We start from the raw sequence: 27,395 nt of genomic DNA on the forward strand, positions 1-27,395 counted from the left end.
TGGCTTCCAGAGGCTTGTGAGCATCCCCAGCTATGTCTTGTTTCTCCTCTTTCACTCCTCCTCCTTCCCCAGTTGTGGGCACCATTCCTGTGGCCATCAATGCTGCCTCCTTCAAGAAGCCCTCTTGGATTTTTCCCAGTTCTTCTTTGAGCTCCCTGGTGGTTTTTTTTTTTTTTTTTTTTTAAACAAGGTCTCTGATTCTGGCATCTGTAGCTCTCCCTCTGTCCTGCCTGTGAATCCTAGAATGGGTCACAATGTCTGGCACCATGCCCAGCTGGTGGTCAGCTAGTGTTGGCTGGGTTGAGGGAAAGCCCTTGATTAAGTCTTGTCATCTAATTGGCACCCCATTCTTGTCACCAGCTGCTTGGAACCATCAGAGTGAGGCTGCTGTTCCTGCCTCGCCTCTTGCCAGACTTCCCTGGGATCCCTGCTTGAAGGCGAGGGGTCCTGTACTGAGTGGACAGAATGGAGCCCTCAGGCCTTGTCAGGGTGGGAGTGGAGGAAAGAGGGACCAACTCTTTCTCTCTGGCCCCTCTTTCTTTGCTGTGGCCTCAGCCTCTCCTCCCTTCAGGGCGCAGCAGATGGCTCTTCCCACTTGGTGAGGGTGAGGGGCAAGCCTGCAAATTTGGGGAAGGGAGGTTGCTAGGTGTCCTGTCTCTTCTGGGACCACCCAGCCCCTTTGCCCTTTTGAGGAAGCACCTAGATGCTTGGGAAGAGTAGAAAGACTCAGGTGCTTTCATGATCCCCCAAATTCAGTCTGTGCCTCTCCTATGAAAGATGGATGGGCAAAGGCAAGGTCACTGGGTAGGGAGGTTGACTTCTGGGAAGAGAACTTTGATCTTACCACCTCAAAGTCGAGGAAGTCCTTTAAGGATGTGGCCCAGGAGGTTGAATCTTACTTCTCCCCCCAAGTTAAAGGGTCTCTTGGTTTGCAAAGGCTAGTGGAGTCCACTGGGACTCAGGGACCTAGGAGACTTTCTGGTCGCTTTAGTCTTTGGCTCCTGTAGGTCCTCGGCATGCTTAGCTATAAAATGAGTGAGCAATCCATCCACCTCACAGGTCTGAGGACTGTGAACGCTCCTTTATACATCTGGCCATGAGAGATGCCGTCTCTTAATTTTTGTTATTAATCAGATCAAATATTTGCCTGGCAAAAAAATTCATAACCGCCATGCTGCAAGACCCTGTTCCCAGTGGTGGACTTCTGGGAACAGAACCTGCACGTTGGACGCTCAGTCTAGAGCAGTGGTTCTCAACCTGTGGTTGGTGAATCCATTGGGGGTCAAATGACCCTCTCATGGGGTTTGCCTAAGACCATCGAAAAACACAGGTATTTACATTACTGTTCATCACAGTAGCAAAATTATAGTTATGAAGTAGCAACAAAAGTAATATTATGGCTGGGGGTCACCACAGTGTGAGGAACTGTATTAAAGGGTCACAGCATTAGGAAGGTTAAGAACTACTGTTCTGGAACATTCTACAAATGGCTCTTGCATCTTCAGCCTACCTTAGAGGTATTGCTGTCTTCCTTGGTGCTGATTATTACCGAATGGGACATAAGGGCTCTCATCTGAGGCCCTGATGCAGCCACTGCCCAGAGAGGGTGGCTTGCCACATCCTGGCACCCCATAGAACAAACAGAGCCTCTTCTCTCCTGTAAGGATGCTCTCCACTCTCCACTTCACTTTGTCCCATACAGAGACAGGGCTAAGGGGAGGGGACTCTTTGAAGTTTCACTCTTTACAACATGTGTGAGGAGAAGTCTCCATATTGTCATCATGACAATCATGTCACGTCAGCCTGGCCAGCTTTTATCATATGGAGCCAAGAAGATGGGGTGGGGACTACTTACATGTGTTGGGGGAGGGTCTGACCATGCAACAGTTGACAGACTGTTTACTTGCGTGCTTTGTCTATGTGGTTAAAAACGGGATGTCTGTTGGACACAGAGGGAATTGCTGTGTTGTCACTGGAAAGAAAGGGCTGCATAGAGTAGCCCTGTGATCTGCCAGAGATCTCACACTGTCAGAGAGGCCTACACTTGAATGTCAGGGGGTCTCCTTCTCCATCCACCAAGAAGGATCAGAGATAACCAGGCTGTCCCGGGTATGAAAACTGACAACTAATCTTGATGTTAGGCCAGGGGGAGCTGCCGGCAAACCAAGTAAGTAGGCAGTAATAAAAGGGGGTAAAATAAAGAGACTCTATTGTCTGCAAAAAATTATAGTGATAGTGGACAGTTCCTGATGGCTGGTGCAGTTGGGCCAGGCGCCATGCTAACGTGGGGATTACTGCAATCGTGGTGTTGTCTGTAACAATTACCTTCCTCTCACAGGTCTGGTGTACAAAAGTCATATGGTGAAGATCACCCTAGAGTGATCTTCTGGTCCATAAATGGCCCTGGAATATGTCCAGCCACCTCATAGGAGGCCAAGCTTATGTCTGTGAATAATATCAATTAGTAGTGACAATAGTGAGGTTAACTGCCTGCCGTGCTTCTCACTCATTCTCGGAGAAGCCGAAGGCCAGAGGAGACAAAAGATGCAGAGAGCATCTATGACAGTGCAGTCCTGAGAGGTGATGGGTACAGAAGCTGATGAAGTGTATCAGAAGAGTAAAGGGGCTTAGCGTGTGTTCCAGCTTCCTTCCATGGCTATGATAACACATGTAACCAAAAGCTACTGAGAGGGCTGATTGATTGCCTTACGACTTCCAGGTCACGATCTACCATTAAAGGAAGTTGAGGCAGGAGCTTGAAGGACAATCATGGAAGAACATTTTGCTCTCTGCTTCTCTTTCTGTCTCTCTTATAGCTTAGGCCCACTGCTTAGGGATTGGTGCCGCCCACAGTGGGCTGCGACCTCCCCCATCGATGGACACTCAGGACAATTCGTTCACAGGCATGGTTGCAGGCCAATCTGCTCTGAGAGATCTTTCAGTTGAGACTCCTTGGATGAGTCTAAGTTATATCGAGTTGAGAGCTGAAGCTGTCATAAGCCTGACCGCGTGAATTTACATGTGTACTGGGATATTCATGCACCCACAATCACCCACACACAACACACACATGCACACAGACACAAATAATAAGTTAAAAGGAGAGGGGGGTTGGAGAAAGAGCCTGGGAGAGATAGACCAGGGACAGATAGAATGGATGGAGGCAAGGCTCTGGGGTGTCCTTGAGGGAGTCACCCCTCAGGAATGGACTGTAGAATTGCTGTCACCCATGGGAGCAGGACCTTGGAGCAAGGGCAAAGCAGTATGACTCCTTTTGAGCCTTCGCTGGGTGGGGACCACAATGACCTCTGACACAATAACTTGAGGGTGTCACTTCATAGCTACATACCCATTGCAATCACACATACACGGCGATGTTCGCTGCCTGCATGTGCTTTCTTCTGAGTGAAATTCTGAGAGGTTGGCCTGCTCGTACCATGATATGGGGTGAGACAGGCACATCCCAGGAGACGGCGAGCCTTGTCTGAGTTAGAAGCTGGGCGCAGCTCAGTGGTCAAGGACAGGAATAATCTTCAGAGCTCCCTCTCTTCCCAAAGCCCTAAGGCTGCAGCAACTCTAGCCTTAAAATCTAGCTCTTGGTGCGGGTCTATTTTCTATGTCTGCTTGGTGCCATGTCCGACCTTGGGAAACTGGCTGTTGTACCCACAGAAAATCTGCCAGCTGGAGCCTGAAGGAGGCATGAAGGTGGAACTGGTCCTGCGGGCGGCTGAGGCCCTCCTGGCAACTTGCCAGGAGGGCCAGAAACCTGAGATCCTGGCCCAGCTGAGGGATATCAAGTCTCAGTGGGAAGAGACAGTCACCTACATGACTCACTGCCACAGGTGGGGACAGTCAGGGAACCTCGCCGCACATCCTCAGATGCTGGTGACTCTTCCTGCCCATCGCCATTCTATCTTGGGGACCCCCAAGTGACTCTTCTCCAGACTCAGGGGTCCTGGGAACAGCATGTCTTCTTTAGATTCAGACCAGTACCTCTTTCTAACAACAGACATAAGGGTGATGGAGGGTGGACACTGGAAACTCAGTTTGTCGCACCAGTAGTCAGAATAGGCTCCTGGATGTGTTCTCTTTGTAAAGGCAGACATAAGCAGACCTGGCCCAGACCAGGGAGATGGCTCAGTGGGTACAGTGCTTGGTGTGCAAGTGTGAGGACCTGAGTTCAAATCCCCAGAGCTCTTGTAAATCTGAGTGTGGTAGTGCCCGACAGAACAGAGCTTTCTTCCTTCCAAACCAACATTACAGACAGATGCCTTGATGCCAGCTATCAAGATAGAGCCATCTCCATACTAGAGAGGTGGAGACAGAGGCAGATGAAGGCACAGGGCTACCCTACCCTGAGAATTCACAGAAGTCCTTCATTCCCCCATCCCTACATGGTGGCCACTAATTGGCCCACAGATTTTTTTTTTTCCTGCCTAATATCAAGCAAAGTCCCAGGGGCAATTTTCTCCTGATTGTTTTCGGGCAGCATATTCTAAGGGCCTGAGGCCACTGTGGAGAGAGTGAAGGATTTGTGTACTGGTAATGGAAGTTCAGAACTACAATCTGAGGTGCTGGTGGCTCAGAGCCACCCTAGCAGGAGGCTGAGGGTGCACGTGGAATCTGGGCTTGGCCTCATCTTGGGAGATTACTCACAGGACACGAGGTCTCACAGGAAGGAAGGAAAAGTCTAGAATCTGTAGTGTGACTAGTACAGAGAAAGCAGCATCATGTCCCCAGAACAAAGCTCCTAGAATCTGGGAGGGATCCGGTGACAGGAGCCAGCAGGCAGGCCTCTCAACCCCACTACATCTGTCTGTCCCACAGTCGCATCGAGTGGGTGTGGCTGCACTGGAGCGAGTACCTGCTGGCCCAGGATGAGTTTTACCGTTGGTTCCAGAAGATGCTGGTCACGCTGGAGCCCCCCGTGGAGCTGCAGCTGGGCCTGAAGGAGAAGCAGTGGCAGCTGAGCCATGCCCAGGTGCTGCTACACAATGTGGACAATCAGGCTGTGCTCCTGGACAGGCTACTGGAGGAGGCGGGCTCCCTGTTCAGCAGGATTGGGGACCCCAGCGTGGATGAAGATGCCCAGAAGAGGATGAAGGCTGAATACGATGCTGTGAAGGCCAGAGCCCAGGTCAGTGGTGGATGGCTCCATCACCCAAACACCTACCTACCCCATCCGCCCCTGCAGCCCTCTGTGGCTTGCTTACAGTCAGCCCGTCCCCACCACCTACTTTCCACTCAACCTCCTGGCCTGTCTGCTCCCTTCCTGGAGGTATCAGGAAGCTTTCCTCCGGCACCACCCCCCCCCAACCCCCCACCTCTCCTATCCACCTTGTCACTCATCCATCAGTCTAGCATTCCCCAGCTAACTAGTCTACTTCTTCAACCGCTTAGCGGTCCGCCTGTCTGTTTACTTACCCATCCATCCATCTTCTCAAGCACTAATCATTTCCATCTGTTTTCTCTCCCACTCACCCACCGTCCACTACCCATCTTCACCCTTGTCCGTTTAGCACCTGATTCAGCCTTCCGCCCATCCCCCACATGTCAGACTTGCTCAGAGCTTCACACAAATGCAGATGCTTAATACATGTGTACAGACGGGCGGATTGTGCTGTCCGTGTCCCTGGTGGATATGGATTGGCCCATTGATGAGGTTAGTACCCTTGGGATCCAATCACTTCCCAACATCACCTCCAGCCGAAGACTGAACCTCCCGCACATGAGCCATGAAGTGACTTTTAGATCCAAAAAAACTAATAGCAGAGAGCAGAAATCCGTTAGAGATACTGAGACGCTGAGAAGGGACTGGGTTCCAGCCCTGGCTCTGCTGCTGCCCAGCGATCTGGGCCACTCACTTAACTATTACTACATTTTGAACTTTGAGAACCGGCTAGTGTTTGGCCATCATAAAGGGTGGCCTTTATTCTCAGCATATGAAGGACAGTTAGAAACAGCATCCTTGTTTGACTCGCAGCATGTGTTTGGAACTGTTTGAGACCTCCCCCAACATATACATATATACACAAGCACAGTCCAGAGAGTATTTGGCTCCCGAGGCTTCTAGGGAAATGTCCTAAGGGTCAGGATACATGGACATAGTTTCAGGTTGACTTAGCTCTTGTTGCTAGTTGCCTTCTTCTGGACAACCCAGTCCCACGTGGCCAGGGTAGGCATAAGGGGAAATCTCTGTCAGGATCTGCCCCTCCAGATCTGTCTAGGAAAGGTGCCTGGCCCTTCCCTGTGGCTTACAAAAACAGGCACTCTGTCAGTCAGCAGAGCCCTGAGTACAGGGAGCAGAGGAGCTGAATTGTGAGTTTTGTGTGTTCATATGTGGGCATGTGTGAGTGGAAGGTAGATGCCAGGGGAAGCCGGGTGAGCACTGCTTCCAGCTCAATACAGAAGCAATCATGGCTCATTGCCTCTGGGAGTCTCATTGTCCCCTCTTTGATCCACAGCCCAACAGAAATCCTGGCTCTAGGGAGCAAGCATTGTCTTTCCTAAGCCTTTTCTCTACCCCTCCAGTCCTCCAGCCTTCTTATAGGGTAGACAAAGATGATGTCACCAGGTGTGTTTATATAAGCTAAAAACAAAAACAATAAAAAAAATTTCAAAGGCCAGGTACCACTGACCCAATAGAAAGAGCCAGAAGTTCTAGGCTGGTGGTCCTCAACCTTCCTAACACTGAGACTCTTTAATACCGTTCCTCACGTTGTAGTGACCCCCAACCATAACATTGTTTCCATTGCTACCTCACCACTGTAATTTTGTTACTGTTATGAATGTAATGTACATACCTGTGTTTTCTGATGATGGTCTTAGGCAGCCCCCGTGGAAGGGTCCTTTGATTCCCCCAAAGGGATGATGACATACTGTTCTAGATGATTTCCAAAGTAGCCTTGGATCCTGGAGCTGTCACCATACCTGAGTCCATTGGTAGGGAGAGGGGGTGTGGTTGCTTCTGGGCATCATTGTGGTCTTTTTGCCACTTTGTGAGTTCTTTCTTCCATCTTCCAACCCAATAACACTAGATAGGAGAGAAAAAAATAATAGAGCAGAAAGTGGAAGACATTATCATTAGACTACTTCCTGCTAATTAGGGGTGTCCAGTTCCTTGGCAAGTTTGGTCTTTGCTGTCAGAGTATCTAATTTCTTCTTTCTTCTTTGTGTGTGACTACTTAACAAACCCCTTACTTATCTCTTGGGACCCTAGCAATTTCTATACCCTCTGAAAAGTCCCCAGAATTCCAAGCTTCACAGAAACTGTCTGCAGCTGGCAAAATCACACCCCTGCTAGAGCATGAGGCAAATCACAGTCAGCTGCTGTGGACAATCTGAAGCAGCCCCATATCCCACACCTGGGATTAAAACAAGTGTACATTCCTATTTCTGTGTTGTTTTAAAACCAAAATTCTTACTACCCATCAGCACAGAGAGGATTTGGGGCTCCTGGAGGAGAGAGAGTTTTCTGTTAGCTGGGTATATGATCACTAGGCCTCCATATGGGACCAGCAAGGCTGGTGTGGAGGAGCTAGCCTTTCTGGTATAGCTGTCAGCTGAACCCCAACATGGAAGAAAGGTGTTGAGGCGTGAGAGGGACTGAGTCCTGCAGAAGTGGATTGTTTTCACCTTCCAGCTGCTAGCTGGAGCCTGGGAACCCTTGATTTTTCTCTGCAGGTCTGGGACACCAGAGGGACTGTTTAAGGGGGACTGGCCAGCTGACTTGAAAAAAACCCAGAAGTGGCTTGGCCCACATGATATCACGCTCATGTTTGCATGTGTGAGTGTGTGTGTGTGTGTGTGTGTGTGTGTGCGCGCGCGCGCCAGAAGAGGACATTGGATCTCATGAAGCCGGAATTATAAGCAGTTGTGAGCTGCTTAACATGGGTGGTGGAAACCAAACTTGGGTCCTTTGTAAGAGTGGCGCACACTCTGAACTACTGAGCTGCCTCTCTAAGCCCTTTCTCCTTCTACCCTGTGCTTCTTGGTTGTCAGAACACAATGGGGACGGTTATCTGCTTAGTTACCTCTCCCAGCTTTCCCCACATCTGTCTTTATAGATATCAGGCGTGTGAGGCAGTGAAGCCTCTGATACAGGTGGGGACAGGTGCACTCCCTTTGGCTTCTGGGGCCACCCCTGAAGAAGCTTCTAGCTCCAGTATAGAGGTGCTTCTATCCCTTAAAGCACCATAAGGAAAGTGCAGACAGGCCAGCTGGTGCCAGGAGTGTCTTCCTTGTTTGATATGAAACCATTGCCTCAGAGCAAACAGCGAACCGGCAACATCTGCCCTCTTCCACAGAAAAGGGCTGCCTGGCATCAGGCCATAGGTCCTAGACTTTCTGCAGCCCTTTGTTGGGGACATAAATCCGAGCCACCCTGTTAATTGCTTGGGTTTTGACATTGCTGACAACTCTGCCTGCTGCAGATGGTTTAATTGTTTGGTGTAATGAGAAGGCGGAGCCTTACCCTGTCACTCTCCCATAGGCTGGGCTCAGCTTTGAAATGGCAGTCGCGCCTGGCTCTCAGCTGATCTGGATTCCTGCCTGCCGCTGCTGCCCCTTGCTAGCGCCTGCTTCTCATCATGGGGATTTTTATTTACTCTGAACTTTTCTGGGTGCCAGCACCTCCTTATTCACACAGGCAGAGCTACCCACCATTCATTCCTGGGAGGAGTTTCCCCCTTCCCCCATCACCATCAACATCAGGCTCAGCCTCTGAGGTTCCTGGCAAACCCGCTGACTCTCATCCATGAGCCTTTCCTGGGACTGGAGGGAACTGTGTGTGCAAACCATACCATGGGAAGTGGGAACCACTGAAGGCATAAAAGAGGCCCCAACAACTTTCTGGAGGTCCAGGACTGATCTGTGAAGGGGGTGGTCCCTGCCAAGGCTCTACTTTGGGATGTAGGCAGTCCTTATTATCTTTCAATTCTCACCTCTTTCCTGAGTGACCTGGTCCAAAGCCTTGCATATCCCATCTCTAAAATGGGGAGATTTTCTTCACTTGCTGTTATTGCAGAGGTTTAATGAACTGGTATTGTAGTTTTGGTGAATAGTGTCTCAAAGGAGGGGAACTGTGCACAGATCAATGGGGAAGGCTTCAGATCCACCTGCCTGCCCTCCTCAATGAAGGGCTTGTGACTCAGCTTCCCACAGTGTAAGGCCTTCTTAGACACGGCCTATTCCTCAGGGTGGAGCTGAGGTCACCAGTCTTTGACTGCTGCACTAACGGGCCTCTCCTGTGGCTGCTTGGCATTGGGCTACGAACAGGTTTTAGGTATTTAAACGGGCAGGGAAAGTTTCAAAGCTAACTATTTTATTGCATACAAAAGAGTCAGGGAGTTCAGGTTTTAGGATCTCTAACGAAAGGTTTGATGGGAACAGGGCCATTCTCTCTACCCCGTCTGGCTGCTTTACGCGACACAGTGCAAGTAGCTCCCGAATGGTTGAGAGATGGCAGTCGAAGCCAAAAGCATTTGACTTCATAGAAACAGTTTGGGGTCCTCAGCTTCCAGGGTCCCCAGTTTCCAGGTCCCCCCTCATCCCTATGCAGGGATGGAGAGTGTAGTCTCATGCTTGCTGTCTGGATCTCAGTTTGAGCCCCATGAGAGTCCTGGTTCCTCCTAGCTCCAGCATGCACCGCTTTGGGAGGGCGTGCCCTGTGAGCAATGGCTGATAAATTGGTTATGGCTTACGGATGCCATAAGCCACACAGGTGTGCACTGGGAGAATCCTCTGTCCTTTCTTCGGCTTTCTCTGCAAACTCCCTCTGTCCTGCCTTGCTCCTGTATTGCTATGATACAAGCGCCAACCAAAAGCGTTTCTTCTGGGAGGAAAGCGTTTATTTGGGTTTTCTCTTTTACATCAGTGTCCAAGGGAAGTCAGGACAGGAACTGAAGCAGAGACTGCAGACAGATGCTGCTACCGTTTTTTTTGCTTTATGGCTTCCTCTCTAGGTCGTGCTCAGCTACCTTTCTTCTACAGCCTGGAATCCCCCCCGTCTCTGGCTGTCCTCGCTGGGCGTCTTAGTCAGGGTTTCTATTCCTGCACAAAACATGATCAAGAAGCAAGTTGGGGAGGACAGGGATGAACACTGCTGTTCATCACCAAAGGAAGTCAGGACTGGAACTCAAGCAGGTCAGGAAGCAGGAGCTGATGCAGAGGCCATGGAGGGATGTTACTTACTGGCTTGCTTCCCCTGGCTTGCTCAGCTTGCTTTCTTATAGAACCCAGGACTACCAGCCCAGGGATGGCACCACCCACAAGGGGCCCTCCCACCCTTGATCACTAATTGAGAAAATGCCTTACAGCTGGATCTCATGGAGGCATTTCCTCAAGGGAGGCTCCTTTCTCTGTGATAACTCCAGCTTGTGTCAGCCAGTACATTGGGTGTCTTTGGGCATGTCACTCCACTGCTCAGAGTCCTTGTCTGTCAAGTTGGGATAAAAATGAGAGGCCCCTGTGGGTGGGTTTACAGAGTGTGCATGTAACTTTCTTAGCAGTGCCCCATCAGGGTGAGGGTGAGGGTGAGGGTGAGGGTGAGGGTGAGGGTGAGGGTGAGGGTGAGGGTGAGGGTGAGGGCTCAGAGGGACAGTGGTCTGTGGTTCTTATTGTTGTTTATGCTGTTCCTATGCCTTCTCAAGTGGCATTCCTCAGACACAGCAGGAAAAAATGGCAGCTGTACGGTCATGACCAGACCAGGTGTTGGCATGTGTGGGACTTCAGTGTCTGCTTCTGATTCCGGCATCCACACAGACTCCCTCATACTCCCTGCCAAGCTAGTTATTATTCCTGGCCTGAAAAGGCCCCAGCCTCAGGCGCTGGCCTCCTAACCAGACCAGGGACCCTCATGGCAGGCAATTCCCCCTACAGCACAGGGTGGACCTCCTGGCCCAGGTGGCCCAGGACCATGAGCAGTACCGGGAGGATGTGAACGAGTTCCAGCTGTGGCTGAAGGCGGTGGTGGAGAGAGTGCACAGCTGCCTGGGGCGAAACTGCAAGCTGGCTACGGAGCTTCGCCTGTCTGCACTGCAGGTACACCACTGGGACCCAGCCAGGACACTGTGTCCCAGCCAGGCTGTCTGAAGGCACTCCTGAGGGAGAACCTTCATGTTGTCACAAGTGGGAATAGTATAGGTTTCCATACCATTCACAGTCACCTGCTGCACAGACTCCTGGGAGGAGAATCAGAGGATCTAGTGTTAAACATTTAGGGTGACAGCTGACAGATGGGACAGATTGGACCTGTAGGATCCCAGTGGCCTGATCCAGACCCATGGGTCTCAGAGGTGGGGTGCATGGCATGGCAGGAGACGTTTTTATTCATTACAAGTCTGAGTGGGTGCTGCTCCTGTCTCCAGGATGATAGAGGTTCAGGATGTGGTTACAGACCCTACAGTGGCCAGAGCAGCTCTACAGTGGGCAGTCATCCCATTGAAGGTGAAGAGCTGTGGGTGGGCACCATGCTGTGGTCAGGAGAGGTGGGTTCATGCCGCCTTTCACACTGCATGGCCTCGGGGGAGCATCTAGATCCTGTACTTTGTGAGTGTATGCAAGGGCTTTAGCAACAGATGCATGTAAGGGGGCGTGGTAAAGAAACTGCAGACATGACTTCTCTATGGTATGATTTAGCGGAAGATTTTTATTGAGAGAGAAAATAGCCAGGGCATCTGGAAGGGTCCAGAACAGAGAGAGAAAGAAGCAGACTGAACATGACCAGCAGACTGGACATAGCCAGAGCTGTCTGCATGGGAGGAGAGAAGAGCAGACGACCAGACTAGAGAACAGAGAGGATAGCCTGGCTCTCAGGAGGATAGGGTTCAGGTTGAGTTTGTCTTTGGCTATTTGCCTGTTGGACTCTGGAGAATTGGAGTTCCCTTTGGGACCAAACAGCAAGTTATTGCCAGCAATTCAAGAGCTACTTCTCAGCTCTCCCCTCACGGTGTCTGTTAATTTATATTTCAATCAACTTGGCTTTGAAGAAGCTGATGATCATTATTTGGAAAGAAAGCTTAGAGTCAGGTGGGAGTGTCCAGCCGGCAGCCCGAAACTCGGGAGTTTAAGATCTTGGAATGATTGAAACTTGGGGGCCCGCTTGGGAAAGATTTATGTGTGTCTATAATCTTATCCTGTCACAAAAAGGAAAGAAAAGAAGACTTGAATCACTGTTGTAAAGGGGGAAACCAGCACTATTTATACTGAATATAAAAACATAAAAGTCAGGCATGGTTACATATACCTGTAATCCCAGCACCTGGGAACTCTGAGGATCAGAGGTTTAAAGGCCATCCTTAGCGATATATTGTGGCCAACCTGAGCTACATAATCCACATACAACATTCTTCACATACCTATACAGATGTAGCAAAAAAAGATAGCTGTTTGTTCATCTAAAGTCGTAAGTAGTATCCTCACACAGAGTGAGGCTTGGTGCCCCCTGATCCTTTGTAGATCCATGGCATATCTTGCTGATGGCTTCAAGCCGATTTGTTTTAAAGAAACAGATTCCAGACAGTGTTGAAGACAGAGACACACGTGACAGAGATATTTCCTACAAGCACTCAGTGACGTGGAAGAGACAGGAGGGGACATTCCCATCTCCCAAGTCCATGCTACCTAGGGCAGACAGTCGCCCTTGGGATGGTCTTCAGGTCTGCTTTGCGAGCACAGCTAACCTTTGCTCTCCTGCTGTCTCCCCATCACCCTCGTCAGGACATCGCCAAGGATTTCCCTAGGGGTGAGGAGACTTTGAACAGATTGGAGGAGCAGGCTGTGGGTGTCATTCAGAACACCTCTCCTTTGGGTGCAGAGAAGATCTCAGGAGAGCTGGAGGAGATGCGGGGAGTCCTGGAGAAGCTGAGAGTCCTCTGGAAAGAGGAGGAAGGAAGACTGAGGGGCCTGCTCCAGTCCAAGGGGGCCTGTGAACAGCAGATCCAGCAGCTGGAGGCAGAACTGGGAGAGTTCAAGAAAAGCCTGCAGAGGCTGGCCCAGGAGGACTTGGAGCCCTCTTTGAAGGCAGCCACAGAGGACGAGCTGGTGGCCCAGTGGAGGCTGTTCTCAGTAAGTACAGGGGCTGCTGGAGTTACTCTGTGGTGTAGAATCACAACCACAGAGAAGCCATACACCTCTCTGGCACACTTGATTCTTTGACACCTGAGTTCTCTGAAAGGGTCATAGACAAAGCAGATGTTTCTTCCCATTTTCCAGAAGAAGAAACTGAGGCCTGAAATATTCTTTCCCCCTCTTTTAATCCCTAAAGGCACATAGTAAGTTGGTGACTAATTACATAGGACATCTATACATGGATTGAAACCCTTTCTTCGGTAGTGGGATGAGGATGGATGTTCTGGCCAGGGAGTAGGAAGGTTAGAGGTGAAGAGGTAGTAAGAAGAATCCACAGAGCAGGATCTGGGGAGGCAGAACAAGGACCCCCATTTAGAGAAAGCAGTGTGGGCTCCTATCCACTCAGGAAGTCCTAGTCACCTTCATGTGACTGTAACAAAACGGTTGTAGCAACCAACGTATGAAGAGGAAAGGTTTGCGTGGCACATGTTCTGGAGGTGCCATTTGAGATCCAGTGGCTGCATTTCTTTGGGCCTCAGGTAGGGACAACGTGTCATAGTGACAGTCTATGGCACATCATACATATATTCATCTTATAAGCCAGAAAGCAGGGCCAGTCAGGAAGACAAGACAAGCAGCCCCTTTGAACTCCTTCAATGGCACAGTTCCATTGACCTAAGGACCTCCCCCTGGGTTCCTCCCCTGAGCTCCTCCCCCTGGGCTTCTCCCCCTGGGCTCCTCCCCTGGGCTCCTCCCCTGGGCTCCTCCCCTGGGTTCCTCCCCTGGGTTCCTCCCCCTGGGTTCCTCCCCTGAGCTCCTCCCCCTGGGCTCCTTCCCCATGATTCCTCCCCTGAGCTCCTCCCCCTGGGCTCCTCCCCTTGGGTTCATCCCCTGGGCTCCTCCCCTGGGTTCCTCCCCCTGGGTTCCTCCCTCTATACTTCTCTCCCTGGCTCTCCTAAAAGTTCATAGCACTGCTGTCCCCACCACCCAAATCACAGCAGGAGACCCGACTTGCAAACAGTTTTTAGATAAAGATTCCCAACCCTCCCCGACTTTACTGTTAATATCAGGATTTTTGTCAGTGGTAGAACTTGCGTAGCTTGCATGAAGTTCCAGTTTCCTTCTTTTGCTCCTCCCTCAGTGGGGGAGCCATTAAATGAAATACCTATAAAAAGCGCACCACCCCATCCCCACTTCCCGATCTCCCTTCTGCCCCACCATGGTGCTAAGGTTCTCTTGTCCAGCCTCGATGAATTTGAGAGCTTTTTCATTCAGGCCAGATCACACTGCATCTTGCTGAAGAATGGACTGTGAATCCTCAAGGGCCCCGCGCTTTAGTCTGAGTCAGAGTGCAGTGCGGTGGTTGAGAGTGGAGATAGTGGGGACCAGACTGCATGGTTCCAGACAGGCCCCTCTCCTTCACGCTGGACAGCCTTAGAGGAGTGGTTGTCTTCAGGAATATAATTGGAAATATGGACAGGAGGACCAGAGAAAGTGCTTACCACCTCCTCAAAATGTAGGTGCTTTAAAAGTACTGGCTTTCTCGTGAGTCCGGCTTCCTAACCAATGGTCTACGTTCCTAAGTCCTTTCTGTTGGAGCTTTGTTCTTCTTAGTCGTCTTTTATGTTGGTGCTGGGGATTGAACCCAGGTCGATCTCCCAGAGCCAGAGGGAAAGGCAGTTAATGGGAGGAGCTACAGTAAAATGAAGCTAATGTTTGTCACGGTGTCACTATGAGGAAGATGACACCCAGTATAGCCAGGAAGTTACAGGGAAGGTTAAGCTCCAGGTTGGGGAGCAGGGGCTGAGCCTAAGGGTAAGACCCTCCTCTCCCTCCATCTATGAATTTGGTGACAGGTAAGAACCCCCAATCCATGCCTTGAGTGACAAGGTATCCAGCCTGGCCAAGTCACTGGTCTCGACTCAGCCCCTGAACACACACTGTAATCTCCCTAAGGAGCCTCACTTGTGCCTGGATGTCATCTTGCAGGGGACTCGGGCTGCACTGGCTTCAGAGGAACCCCGTGTAGACCGGTTGCAAACTCAACTGAAGAAACTTGTCACTTTCAGAGACCTGGAGCCGCTCTCTGACAGTGTGGTGGCTGCCCTTCAGGAATACCAAAGGTACTCCAGAGGCTGAAGTCGGGCTGGACTGAGAGTGGGCGGGACTGAGAGTGGGCGGGACTGAGAGTGGGCGGGACTCAGGGTGCTGGATACCTAATACCCTGTGTGAGGAGGGTGGGCTTGCTTTCTGGGGATGGCAAGTGTCTACTCAGGGTAGAGTCTAGCCTCATTGTTACATTCGGCTCCCAGAAAGAGGTCTGAGCTTTGCTTTTTCCTGTCCTAGAGGCTCGTTCTTACACCTCTGCTGGGTCTTTGCATGGCTGAGCATTGGGAGAGCTTCACCATGCAGTGTCATAAGGGAGGGCTGCCATGAGAGTGAGCACCACTCCCCTGACTCCGGCCACGCTGAGACTTCAGTATCAGAGCATATCTCAGCATAGCCTCTGCTTATCTCTGCCCATGGGCACAGCTGGGCTCAGCAACACAGAATAATGCCCCCCCCCCAGAAGGGAGCACTGCACATTTGGGGTGCTCACCTTTTTTTGCTAAGGCGGCATCCTGAAAACAGCCCACGTATCCCAATAGCATCTCCTTAGTACATCTTATGCCCCTTCCTGATGATGGGGGATTTCTTCAGAGTGGACATAGGCACTCCACCTGACTGTGTCTCACCCCCTTTAGTGTCTTCACTTGGGGGCCGGGGAGTGTTACAGGCTAGCTCATTCTGCAACACTTTCTTCCAGGATGCCCTCGGGCTCAATTTGCTCTAGGTCCCAGGCTAACTGTCCTTGTTTATTTTAAATGATCTTTTTAAAACGTGGATTAAGCTCTTGTTTGAGTCTGAGTGGGAAGGGCAGTCTTTCTGTTACTGGAAGAAGCCACCAGGAGTATGAATATTTCTGGGAGCAGCATGAAGGGTGTCCTGGATTAGGAGTGTTTCTGGGGGCATTCTGTTCTTCTCTGGTTGAGGAAACAGCACTGGGCAGCATCAGGCCACAAAAGGCACGGCCGCTCTGCCTGCCTCTAGACTCCCACCCTTCCAGACGCTGCAGATTCAGTTCCTTGAGGGCCCACATGTCTGAGGGAGCCAAGGCTCTGTCCTCAGGTAGACCCCAGGCATGTGGACTCCTTATTCCGTTCTGCCTCAGGGCTCACAAGTTCCCACCTAGGTCCTAAGCGTGTGTCCATACACACTCGTGGCAGCCCATGTTAGGAGGACATCCCCTGCCCTGGCAGCCTGGACAGAGAGGCCTTAGCCCTGAACTAACCTCCCTCTCTCCTCTCTGGATCTGTGCCCTGTGCTGCTCTGGCAGAATGAAGGGGAAGAATGCCAGGCTCCACAATGCGACCAGGGCAGAGCTGTGGCAGCGTTTCCAGCGGCCTCTCAATGACCTGCAGCTGTGGAAGGCCCTGGCCCAGAGGCTCCTTGACATCACCACCAGCCTGCCCGACCTGGCCTCCATTCACACTTTTCTACCCCAGATTGAGGTAACCAGGCTTCATGGGGCTGGGGAGGCTACTGGTTCCGTGTGCGGAATCTCAGCTACTCTCTCAGGGACAAGTACATTCCTGGGTCCTCGAGATACTTGGACCAGCCAAGTACCAAGTGCACAGAAAGGATTACCACTTGCTCTCAGGGACAAAAGTCACCTTTAGTCCTCAGGTAGAGGCAAAGCCTAGTGTGACTTTCACAGATCTCCATGGAAGTTTGTCTCCCTTGGAGTCCCCGCTACAGGTAGAGTAATAATGGTTCTGCAAGAGAACAGTATAGCAAGCCATTGTCTTCACCATGTCTGCTGTGACAGCCTGGCCAGGGGGACCTTCAAATCCAGAGGTGATCAGACCAGTGTTATGGCTCAACAATGTCACCTGGAGTCCAGGCTCTCCTTGCAGCCTGGCCAGAGGGACCTTCAAATCCAGTGATGATCAGGCCAGTGTTATGGGTCAACAATGTCACCTGAAGCCCAGGCTCTGCTTGTTCCAAGTTGGGTCTCTTTCTGGCCCTCAACTTAGCTGACAAAGTATTTGTTACAATACTTTGTAGCAAGCAGTACTTGTTATTGATGGGAATTGCCCAGGGACCAAGGGCTTCCTCCATCACCTTTTTACTGACAATTAGGAGGTAAAGCCTTTCTGGAAACCTTTTATCTCTTGTTCAGGCAGGTCATGTGGCCATCCTTTAACCAGCGTCTGGCTGCAGATGGTGAACTCGTCATGATTGCTGTACCAGTAATGCTAATTGAGAGTCACCACTGAGCTCTCAGTCCGTGAGATGCCCTTGTATCCAGGGATGCTCAGACACACGGAACAGAGAGGGAGTGCTGGGTGTCAACCTCATTTGATAGTTTCTGTTCTGATTATGACAATATTACTCAGAGACTGGAAAAATTCCAAAAGAGTTAATCAAAAGCCACCCACCATCCCACAAGGCACAGGGCCTCCATCAACACATCCGACCAGTTAACCCCTCATCCTTGCTCGTCTATTGCGTGTTTCTGGGAGAAAGGTTTGGCCCTGTCCCCCTGGAGCATGCTGCTTAGCCTGCAGCTTGGAGCCTGCACATGGGTGAGCCCAAGGTGGCGCTGGGACTCATCCTTGGTTGCTCAGTGGACACAGAGCTCACTGGTGTGGCTAGTTGTTAGCCATCCTGCTTTAGGGATCCCCTGTCACTTCTGCCTCCATAAACTGAGATTACAAGTTGGCCCACTGTGCCCCCACCCAGCCTTTATTCAGTTTCCTTGGGGTTCAATCTCACTGGTCCCTCAGGCTTGTTCGGCAAGCACCTCAATTAATATTGAGCCGTCTCCCCAACTTTAATCTCTCCATAATCATCTGTTTTATTTAGTTTTGTTTGTTTGTTTTGAGACAGCGTCTCCCTTTGTAGGCCTTGCTAGTCTAGAACTCACTATGTCACTATGTAGGTCAGGCTAGCCATAAACTCACCCAAGATCCACTTGCCTTTTGTTATTGGTGGGAACTGCCCAGGGGCCCAAGAGCTGTGTTTTCCCGATGTCAGAAGGTCTGTTGGTGATGGAGGGTCACTGTACATGCATAGAGGATCAAGCTAGCGAGGTGTGGCCGGGGTGGAGGGGGGTTCTGGCTTGGAAGCAACAGGCAGGCAGGAGCTGTGGTCCAGTTGAGAGAGGCTGAGCATCTGCTGGTGGTGATAATGGGTAGATGTGGGTTTCCGGGAGACAGGAAAGGGGATGGATTATTACTTGGTAATGAGACGCATGGGGAATGGGTGGATAAAAAAAACAAAAACAAAACAAAAACCCCATGGATCATAAAATTCAGGGCCTCCCAATGTACTCCTGCAAGTCTGCTTCCTCTGTGTTCATCCTCAGAAGCCTGTAGAGTCACAGCTCCTGTGCAGCAAGCATAGGAAAAGGTGTGTCCCTGGCTGTCTGAGGTGCATGGATACTTTGTCTCCCTCAGGCAGCCCTAACGGAAAGCTCCCGCCTGAAAGAGCAACTGGCCATGCTTCAGCTGAAGGCGGACCTTCTAGGCAGCATCTTTGGCCAGGAGAGAGCAGCCACCCTCCTGGAGCAGGTGACAAGTTCTGTGAGGGACAGAGACCTACTACATAACAGCCTTCTTCAGCGGAAGAGCAAACTTCAGGTGACTATCAGCAGCTTCGCCCTGAAGCCTGACCATGGGGTGGGGGTGGTCCCTGTGACTCTGGATGTGTGCCTGTGTTTCCCACAACCTCAGGTTCTCGACTATAGACAGGACATGACTCTCACATGACCCCTTTAACGGGCTCCCAAGCTATCTGCTGCTGGTCACTCTTTATCTCAAACCACACTGTCTCCCATAGAGCTGATGAACTAGCAAAGATGTGTGTGTGTGTGCACACACACACACACACACACACGCACACACACATGCACACACAAAGAAATTAAATGCAATAGAAGATACAGATACAAGCATTTGCTAACTTTAACCCACTACAGTCCCAGGAATAAGTGTTACTAATGGCATGCTTCTGGCTATACTCAATCAAAGCAACAGCCTGGCACTCTGTGGGCAGCCTGTTCTGGCTGCCAAATGTTTGCTGAGTGTCCGGTAATGACTATGATAATGGCTATGGTCTACCGGTGTTGGCTCGGGGCCAGCCACCTGCTAATCTTGGTCCAGCTGATGCTCTGGGGGGAGGTGCTGCTGTTTGCCCTGTTTTACAGGTGAGGAGAGTCAGTCAGGATCTCCTGGCACGGGGGTCAGAGCTCAGGGTATATCACCTGACTCCAACCCAGCAACCTCACCTCATCAGCAGGCCAAGGCAGGGTGGCAGGAGGGAACCAGACAGAAAGAGAAGTCTTCATTTTCAAACCACCAAGGAGACAAGCACCCACAGGAGGTGTCCACAGAGGGGTCTCAACAAAGAGATCATTGGCCCTCAACCTTCCTGATGCTGCGACCCTTTAATACAGGCTGGCCTCGAACACAGAAATCCACCTGCCTCTGCCTCCCAAGTGCTGGGATTAAAGGCGTGCGCCACCACCGCCCGGCACAAACTGAATAACTATAATTTTGCTATTGCCGGGAATTGTAATGTAAACATCCATGTTTTCCGATTGTCTTCAGTGACCCCCGTGAAAGGGTCATTCAACCCCATCCCTGACAGGGGTCGTGCAATGCACAGGTTGAGAATCTCTGGTGTATATAGGCTGCTGCAGACTTTAAGGTTCTATATAGGGTTCAGGCAGTGAGGAGGCCGGTGTCTGTAAGGCAGCCAGTTCGATTCTGTCTCTAGAGCAGAGAATCTAAAGGGGAATGAGTAGACTGGCTGTATTCTAGTAAAATCATATTTATAAGCAAGCTTCCGGTGAGATTCGGTAGATAGGGGAGGGGCTGCTTGCAAGGACCATGGCTAAAGTGTGATAATGGAACACAGGGTTGGCTCACCAGGGAGGGCTTCCTGGAGGAGATGCGTATAAAGAGAACAGCCTAGCCCACTGTTAGGTCTTACAATGACGCGCTATGAGAAAAGCTCTTTATTTGTGGTTCTATTTGCAGAGCCTGCTCGTTCAGCACAAGGACTTTGGGGTGGCTTTTGATCCCCTACACAGGAAGCTCCTAGACCTCCAAGCCAGGGTCCAGGCGGAGAAAGGGCTTCAGCGGGACCTTTCTGCAAAGCAGGTCCAGCTCCTGAGGTTGCAGGTGAGGAGTGGCTGGCACTTGGTGCTCTGTTGTCTGCTCGGAAGCGCCCCCTTCTGGCGATTTGGGTCCATTACCGCAGGGATGACTTGGTCATCTCTGCTTATTCTTATTCTTGGTCGTCTCTGGCAGTCCTGGCTTCAGTGGGGACTGTTAGCACACCCGTCCCCCACTTCCATCCCCGAGCTGCTGAGTCTTGAGTCTAACACAAGGACAAGCAATTCTTGTGGGCCCTGAAGTCTTAAGAGCGGTCAGGAAGCAGAGAGCAGTAAATACTGGCTCTCAGTTCATTTCTCCTTTTATTCCTCTTGAGACTCCAGCCCATGGGGTGGTGCCATCCATAGTCAGTGTGGTTCCTCTCTCTTCAGCTAATTGGATTTGGAAACCCCCTCATAGACACATCAGAGGTGTCTCCTAGATAATAAAAATCTAGTCGGGTAGGCAATAAAGATTAACTGTCATAGGAACTATTTTTGGTGAGTCTGGAGACTTTCAGTTGAGTAAACCAATTTTGAGATTAGGAAGATATGCTTTATATCATGTGTGGACTGCCTACAGGCGGGTTGCTGGCAATCACCAGCCGGCTGAGGAGCTTTACTGGTTTTTATCATGCACATGACACGATGTTTATTGTTTTAAACCCAAGCACGGTTCGTGTATAAGCTGACAGCATTCTCTGGAAAACATTAAGCATGGTACATTTGAGTCTTTAATACTGAAGTAGGTATAACTCCTCACAGCAACCAATGGTCACCAAATGAGGGTCCAGACGTGAGTTTCTTTCCCAGGATGCTGTCTGGGATCTTTCCTATAGTTTATTTTTATAGTGCCCCAGGATATTTGTGTCTGAATTTTAAAGTTTCATTTGCTCTGAAAAGGAATCTGTTGGACCACCCAGGTAGTGCAGCCACTGATAGGGGGAATGAGCTATCCTGGGAACCAACTCAGCTCCTATCCTACTGGGCCTCCAGGATGGAGGGTCTTCTGGATGGAGGGTTTTCTGGGTGAAGGGTCTTCTGGGTGGAGGGTTTTCTGGATGGAGAGTCTTCTGGGTGGAGGGTCTTCTGGGTGGGGGGGTCTTCTGGATGGAGGGTCTTCTAGGTGTGGGGTCTTCTGGGTGGAGGGTCTTCTGGGTGGGGGTCTTCTGGATGGAGGGTCTTCTAGGTGGGGGGTCTTCTGGGTGGAGGGTCTTCTGGGTGGGAATCTTCTGGATGGAGGGTCTTCTGGGTGGGGGGTCTTCTGGGTGGGGGTCTTCTGGATGGAGGGTCTTCTGGGTGGGGGGTCTTCTGGATATAGGGTGTTCTGGGTGGAGGGTCTTCTGGATGGAGGGTCTTCTGGGTGGTGGGTCTTCTGGGTGGAGGGGAGGTGGCCCAGCTCACTTGTTTTTCTGTCACAGGGGCTGCAGGAGGAGGGGCTGGATCTGGGGACACAGATCGAGGCTGTGAGGCCTCTTGCCCATGGGAACTCTAAGCACCAGGACAGAATAGACCAGATCGCCTCTGACCAGCAAGCCCTGCAGAGGTCCCTGGAGGTAAGAGGCCAGTGATGCACCTGAGCAGTGAAGGTCAGGTCCAAGACTCCTACAATCCTGAGTCCTTCCAGACTCTCTTTCTCCTCATCCTCATTTCTGTGACTTCTTATTGTTGAGCAATTCCTGTATGCTGGTCTGGCTCCCGTGGTTAGAGGCAGCATACGTGGACAGACAAGGGCCCTGCTTTCCTGGGGACTGGGTGGATGAATTAGTGAGTGGGCGAGTGAAGCCAGGGTTTCACATTGCGATGAGGGCCATGGACGGAGAACAGAAATGGTAGCCTTGTCTCAACCAACATCTTGGTGGGTACACAGTTCTTCTATGGGTTCCTCAGCCCTGATGGTTTTAGAGCCTTGCCTGCAGTGCCCTCTAGTGGCCCCATGAGCACTTTCTGGTGCATAGGCTTGATTGTACTCCCTGCAACCTCATGTTCAGAACCCCAGACTTCTTGACAGTTAGAAATGCAGAGACAATTAGACATGCAGGCTCCAGGTTTCTTACACACCCTCATCTACGCAGGCCTGAGTCTGCCTTTGAATCAAGCCTCATGGAGTTCAAGCTGATCCCTGGCAGTGCAGTCAAGAGAAAAAATCAACGCTGGGCTAACTTCTAATCCATCTGGCCTTGGACACTCTGTTTCCATTGGAAACATCTTCTGTATCACCCTGAAGCTAATAGACGACACATCACTCTCACAGGCAATTTAGTCTATAATAGACATTCTTAAAGAGACACTGTAATCAAGTTATAGGTAAATGCCAAGCCCTGGTCGTAAGGACGGGACAGGGCCACTAACGTCACATCAGGCAGCATGGCCAGAAATACTTCTTTGATGAAGAAAAATCTTTACCAAACCGAAGCAAAGTCCTTTGTGTTTAGGATGGGTATGTTCATGGAGAAGCCAGTGGCCTTGTTAGAGCTTCAAAGACCTCTTTGCACCTGTGTGTAGAGTTAGACCCCCAATCCCAGGGTACTGAGACACAAAGGACATGAGACAAGTCTGTCTCCTTCCCTCCATGTGGTGACAACACCTATCACACATCGTGTCTTAGTCAGGGTTTTACTGCTGTGAACAGACACCATCACCAAGGCAACTCTTATAAGGATAATATTTAATTGGGGCTGGCTTATAGGTTCAGAGGTTCAGTCCATTATCATCATGGTGGAAGCATAGCAGCATCCAGGCAGGCATGGTGAGGGAGGAGCTGAGAGTTCTACATCTTCATCTGAAGGCTGCTAGCGGAATACTGGCTTCCAGGCAGCTAGGATGAGGGTTTTAAAGCCCACACCCACAGTGACACACCTACTCCAAGGACACACCTACTCCAACAAGCCACACCTCCCAGTAGTGCCACTCCCTGGGCCAAGCATATACAAATCATGACACATTGTCTGTTACTTTTGGCCCCTACACCAGGCTCAACCCCAAGCACTTCCCCAGGAGTCTCCAGGAAACATGATGCCATACACAGGGCCTGTGGCATTCACAGCCCTGCCCCTAAGTGGCACCTTGTGTCTGGTTGAATTCACCAATTCCATTCAGTACACAGCATCTGTGGTCTTGGGGGGTAAAGGAAGGAAATGGGGAGATAGAACACTGTTCCCTCCTTCTGGAAGGCCTTAGATGCTACAAACGTTAGTTTCAAAAACTATATCCAAATGATGAGGTAGGCCAGTTGTTAAAGGGCATGCTTGCCTATTGTCATCAGAGGTTGCAAGATGGTGACATCCCCTTGTGCTTCTGTAGAGAGAAACTGTCCTTCATTCAGATATTCAGAGCTTGTTAAGTCTGGTGACTTTAAATTCATCCTTCAGTCACAGACAAGTCACCTTCATGTCCTGTCATCACTGTGACCAAGTGTCTGACAAAGACACTGTGAGAAAGAGGGTCCCCAGGCCCAGGCATAGACTGTTATAGTTCGGGGAACCATGGTGGTTGGAGCTTGAAGTAGCCAGTATCACTATGGATTTAGTAAAAAAGTATTTAGCCAGGAACTCTGGAGTCCTAGGCAGTCCAGGCTGGTCTTGAACTCATAGAGATCTGACTTTTACACAGTCTTGGACCCAGGCCCACAGAGTGGTGTAGCTCACATTATGGTGGGACTTCTCACCTCAGCTGATGAACCTAGGCAACCCTTCAGAGACATGCCCAGAGGTTTGTTTCTGTGGTGACTCTAGATCTGAGATCTGGTCAAGTTGACAAGCGAGATTAACTGTCACGTATCCACAGGGACTGTGCTCCTGTGCCAGAGGCCACAGGTCCTATGGCAGGAAGCCATTGCGGGTAGTTGGTACCCTGACCCAGGTATTGAAACTCAGAAAAGCAGGGTTTAGAAAATGTCTGAGGTTATCTTTGACAGGGTTGTTGGAGGCGGATGTGGCATGTGGGATGCTGAACCTTTCTTTGGACTGTATCTAATTACAATTCTATGACTTTATAAACATTTCAAGCTCCTTGGCAGGGACCTGGCATCCCTATCTCTGCCAGTGGTTTTGTTTTGTTTGATTTTTTAATATAGGGAGATAGAGTCTTTGGGAGCTAACATAGAGGCATGAAGCCTTCAGGATAATGTGAGAATAGCGGTCACAGGCTGGAATCTCAATGGCCCTGGTGAGGGGCCTGAAAAGGGGGCTCAGAGAGTCCCAGACCAGAAGGCCAGAAGCATGGAGAATGGCTATCTTCTGAGGACAGTGCCCAGCCTGCTTGAAGACAGAGATGAGAAAGGCTGCTGATTCAGATTTCTGAGAAACTGACAGGCCCAGGAAACAGGACCCAGGAAGGAGAGAGAGAAAGGAGCTGTGGGGGTGGGGGTGGGGGTGGGAGGCAGCTTTGCAAACCTTTATATAGAGTTGTAATTAGATACAGAAAAAAAGAAAACATGTTGCCTTAGCTCTGCAAATCTTAAAGAACAAACAGACCCATGTAAGCACCCCTGACAAAACCTAGGGTGATACCAGTGCCCCCCACCTCCCTCACTTGGGGTGCCAGAGAGCCTGACTTCAGAGCTCCACCTTCACGCAAGCAGATAAGCAGATTCTCCCACAGTGCTGCAGGGAGTCACAGGCTGTTCATTTTTTTTAAAGACTAGTTTTATTTATTCTCTGACAATTTCATACATGCATACAATGTAACTTCATCATATCCACCCTGCTCCCCTCTTCCTCCTGAACCTTCCCCAACATGTCCCTGTTTCATACCTTCTTACTTTGTTGCTATCCACTGAGTAGTTAGTGTTGCCCACGCAGGAAGGCCGTGGGGTCATCCACTAGAGCATGGGCGACCTACCAGAGGCCACACCCCTAAGGGAAAAAAAAAGACTCCTCATGCCCCAGCAACCTTCAACTGCCAACAGCCCCTTGGTAGGGGCGGGGTCTCATGAGCCCCTCCCTTATCACCATCTGTAGTTGGTTTTGTACTCGTAAATGCAGTTGCGTACACCAGCTCTGTCATGGCGCAGCAGCCTTTTGTACCCCATCTTCTGTGATTATCCCTAATCCTTGAGGGGGATGGTACCTTAGTTGCTGTCCTGTTGCTATGAAGAGACATCATGGCCAAGGCAGCTCTTATAAAAGAACACATTTTACTGGGGGCTTGCTTACGGTCCCATAGGCTTAGTCTGTTACTATGGTAGGGAGCATGGCGACACTTAGGCAGGTGTGGTGTTGATGCAGTAGCTGGGAGCTAAATCCTGATCCATTGACAGCAGGCAGAGAGAGAGAGAGAGAGAGAGAGAGAGAGAGAGAGAGAGAGAGAGAGAGAGAGAGAGAATGGATGGCCTGAGCTTTTGAAACGTCATAGCCCATCCCCAAACACACCTCCTCCAACAAGGACACACCTTCTCCAACAAGGACACACCTCCTCCAACAAGGACACAACTCCTAATCTTTCAAAACACTTCAAACTGGGGAACAATACGTGAGATTGTAGTAGCCACTTTCATTCAAACCACCTCTGGAGTTGATAACAATGTTCCATTCAGGACCGAGTACTCAACCCTTGGTTAAGCTTTGACCAGTTTGAAGTCTCTTAAACTTGTGAAGCTGTTCCCGCTGCTGTCCCGCTGCTGCAGAACATTATGTCAAGCGGATGTTCTACTATGAGCATTCCCACCCTAATTCCCATGCTGATGGAATTTAGGGTCTCACACATACCAGGCAAGGGCTCTACCACTGAGCTACACCCCGCCCAAGTCCTCCATTTTACTTTTGTGGATGGCTTCTGATTTAGAGCGCTGACGGTGATACTGTCCATGTGCCTTTTAGAGACAGCATTTTGCTCTTCCGGGAAACAGGAGCCACAGCTGGGTCAGATGTCACATCTGTGCCCAGCCTTACCACATTTGTACCTCTGGTTTTCCCAGTAGTCGGGGAGCCCCACCCTCAACTATACTTGGGAGTCTCTGGGGAAACAGGACAGGTTCGGAAGTATTTAGAACAGAATTGGTCTGCACCGTGTAGAGGGGCAGACTGGCCTATAAGGTTCCTAATGGGGTAAATTGAGAATAAAATCAGATGGGGCATCATGCAGAACTGGGGTGGCACCCGGAGTTTGCTTAAGAAGCATTCAGAGGAAGGATTTGGGGGAGAAGTGACCAGGAGGGGGACAGTGAGCGGGAGGTAAAGTGAATAAGTAAAAATAAATAAATAAATAAATAAATAAATAAATAAATAAATAGAACCATTCAGATCTCCTGGCCCTCCTGGTTGTGCCCCAGGACCTTGTGGACAGGTGTCAGCAGAATGTACGGGACCACTGTACCTTCAGTCACAGGCTGTTGGAGCTGCAGCAATGGATCACCATGGCCACACAGACATTGGAGTCACACCAAGGGGATGTGCATTCGTGGGATACTGAGTCCCGAGAGGCTGGACTCGAGGTAAGGTGCTGATTCATTCTCTCAGCCGTATTCCCCTAAAGCATTTGGGATGACCCTCATGCAGGGGTACAGAGACTTCCCCACAATCAGTGCCTCGTGTGTGTGTGTGTGTGTGTGTGTGTGTGTGTGTGTGTCCGTCCGTGTTTCCCATAGAGGCTGCTGTCTGAAATCCCAGAGAAAGAGGTCCAGCTGTCCCTGCTCCAAGCACTGGGCCAGCTTGTGATGAAGAAGTCTTCCCCAGAGGGGGCAGCTGTGGTCCAGGAGGAGCTGAGGAAGCTGATGGAGTCTTGGCAGGCCCTGCAGCTACTAGAGGAGAGTGTGCTGAGGTGAGGGTCTCACACGATGCCTCTTTACCTCCTGGGGTCCCTAGAGTGAATGGTTACAGCTAGGCTGTGTGCTAGGCATGGTGCCGGGAACCTGGGAACATCCTCACCTTTGGCCCAGTTAGTGATTCTGGTAGAGGTCCGAGGATCTGAGGTCATCCCTCACTAGGGAATTAGCCTCCAGCCTGTTCTTGCCCTGAGCTTGTCTTCATTGACAGGTGTAAGTACCTTCTTGGTATGGTAAGGTGGGTTTAAAGTAAGAGATGACATGAGCATGCCAGGGAAACCTTCTGAGGGTCTCCAAAGGTGGCTGCTAAGTGAATCCCAGGACTTTCCTGTCTTTGGTACCCCTGTACTGTCGCATCTCCTG

General features: G+C 50.5%; 1 protein-coding gene across 3 annotated transcripts in view; it reads left to right on the forward strand.

The window, feature by feature from the left end:
* The window catches only part of Syne3 (spectrin repeat containing nuclear envelope family member 3), an 83,190-nt gene that overhangs the window by 36,751 nt on the left and 19,044 nt on the right, over window positions 1–27,395 (forward strand). For all 3 annotated transcript variants that reach the window (XM_076921272.1, XM_076921270.1, XM_076921271.1), the window contains exons 3-13: window positions 3,670–3,842; window positions 4,828–5,137; window positions 10,879–11,040; window positions 12,718–13,065; window positions 15,058–15,191; window positions 16,445–16,619; window positions 18,570–18,752; window positions 20,154–20,297; window positions 21,691–21,825; window positions 26,541–26,702; window positions 26,856–27,028. In XM_076921272.1, the coding sequence (XP_076777387.1) occupies window positions 3,670–3,842; window positions 4,828–5,137; window positions 10,879–11,040; window positions 12,718–13,065; window positions 15,058–15,191; window positions 16,445–16,619; window positions 18,570–18,752; window positions 20,154–20,297; window positions 21,691–21,825; window positions 26,541–26,702; window positions 26,856–27,028 (2,099 nt within the window). The remainder of the gene's footprint in view (window positions 1–3,669; window positions 3,843–4,827; window positions 5,138–10,878; window positions 11,041–12,717; window positions 13,066–15,057; window positions 15,192–16,444; window positions 16,620–18,569; window positions 18,753–20,153; window positions 20,298–21,690; window positions 21,826–26,540; window positions 26,703–26,855; window positions 27,029–27,395) is intronic.

The sequence above is a fragment of the Arvicanthis niloticus genome, chromosome 23 (assembly GCF_011762505.2).
Source record: "Arvicanthis niloticus isolate mArvNil1 chromosome 23, mArvNil1.pat.X, whole genome shotgun sequence".
Classification (NCBI taxonomy): domain Eukaryota; kingdom Metazoa; phylum Chordata; class Mammalia; order Rodentia; family Muridae; genus Arvicanthis; species Arvicanthis niloticus.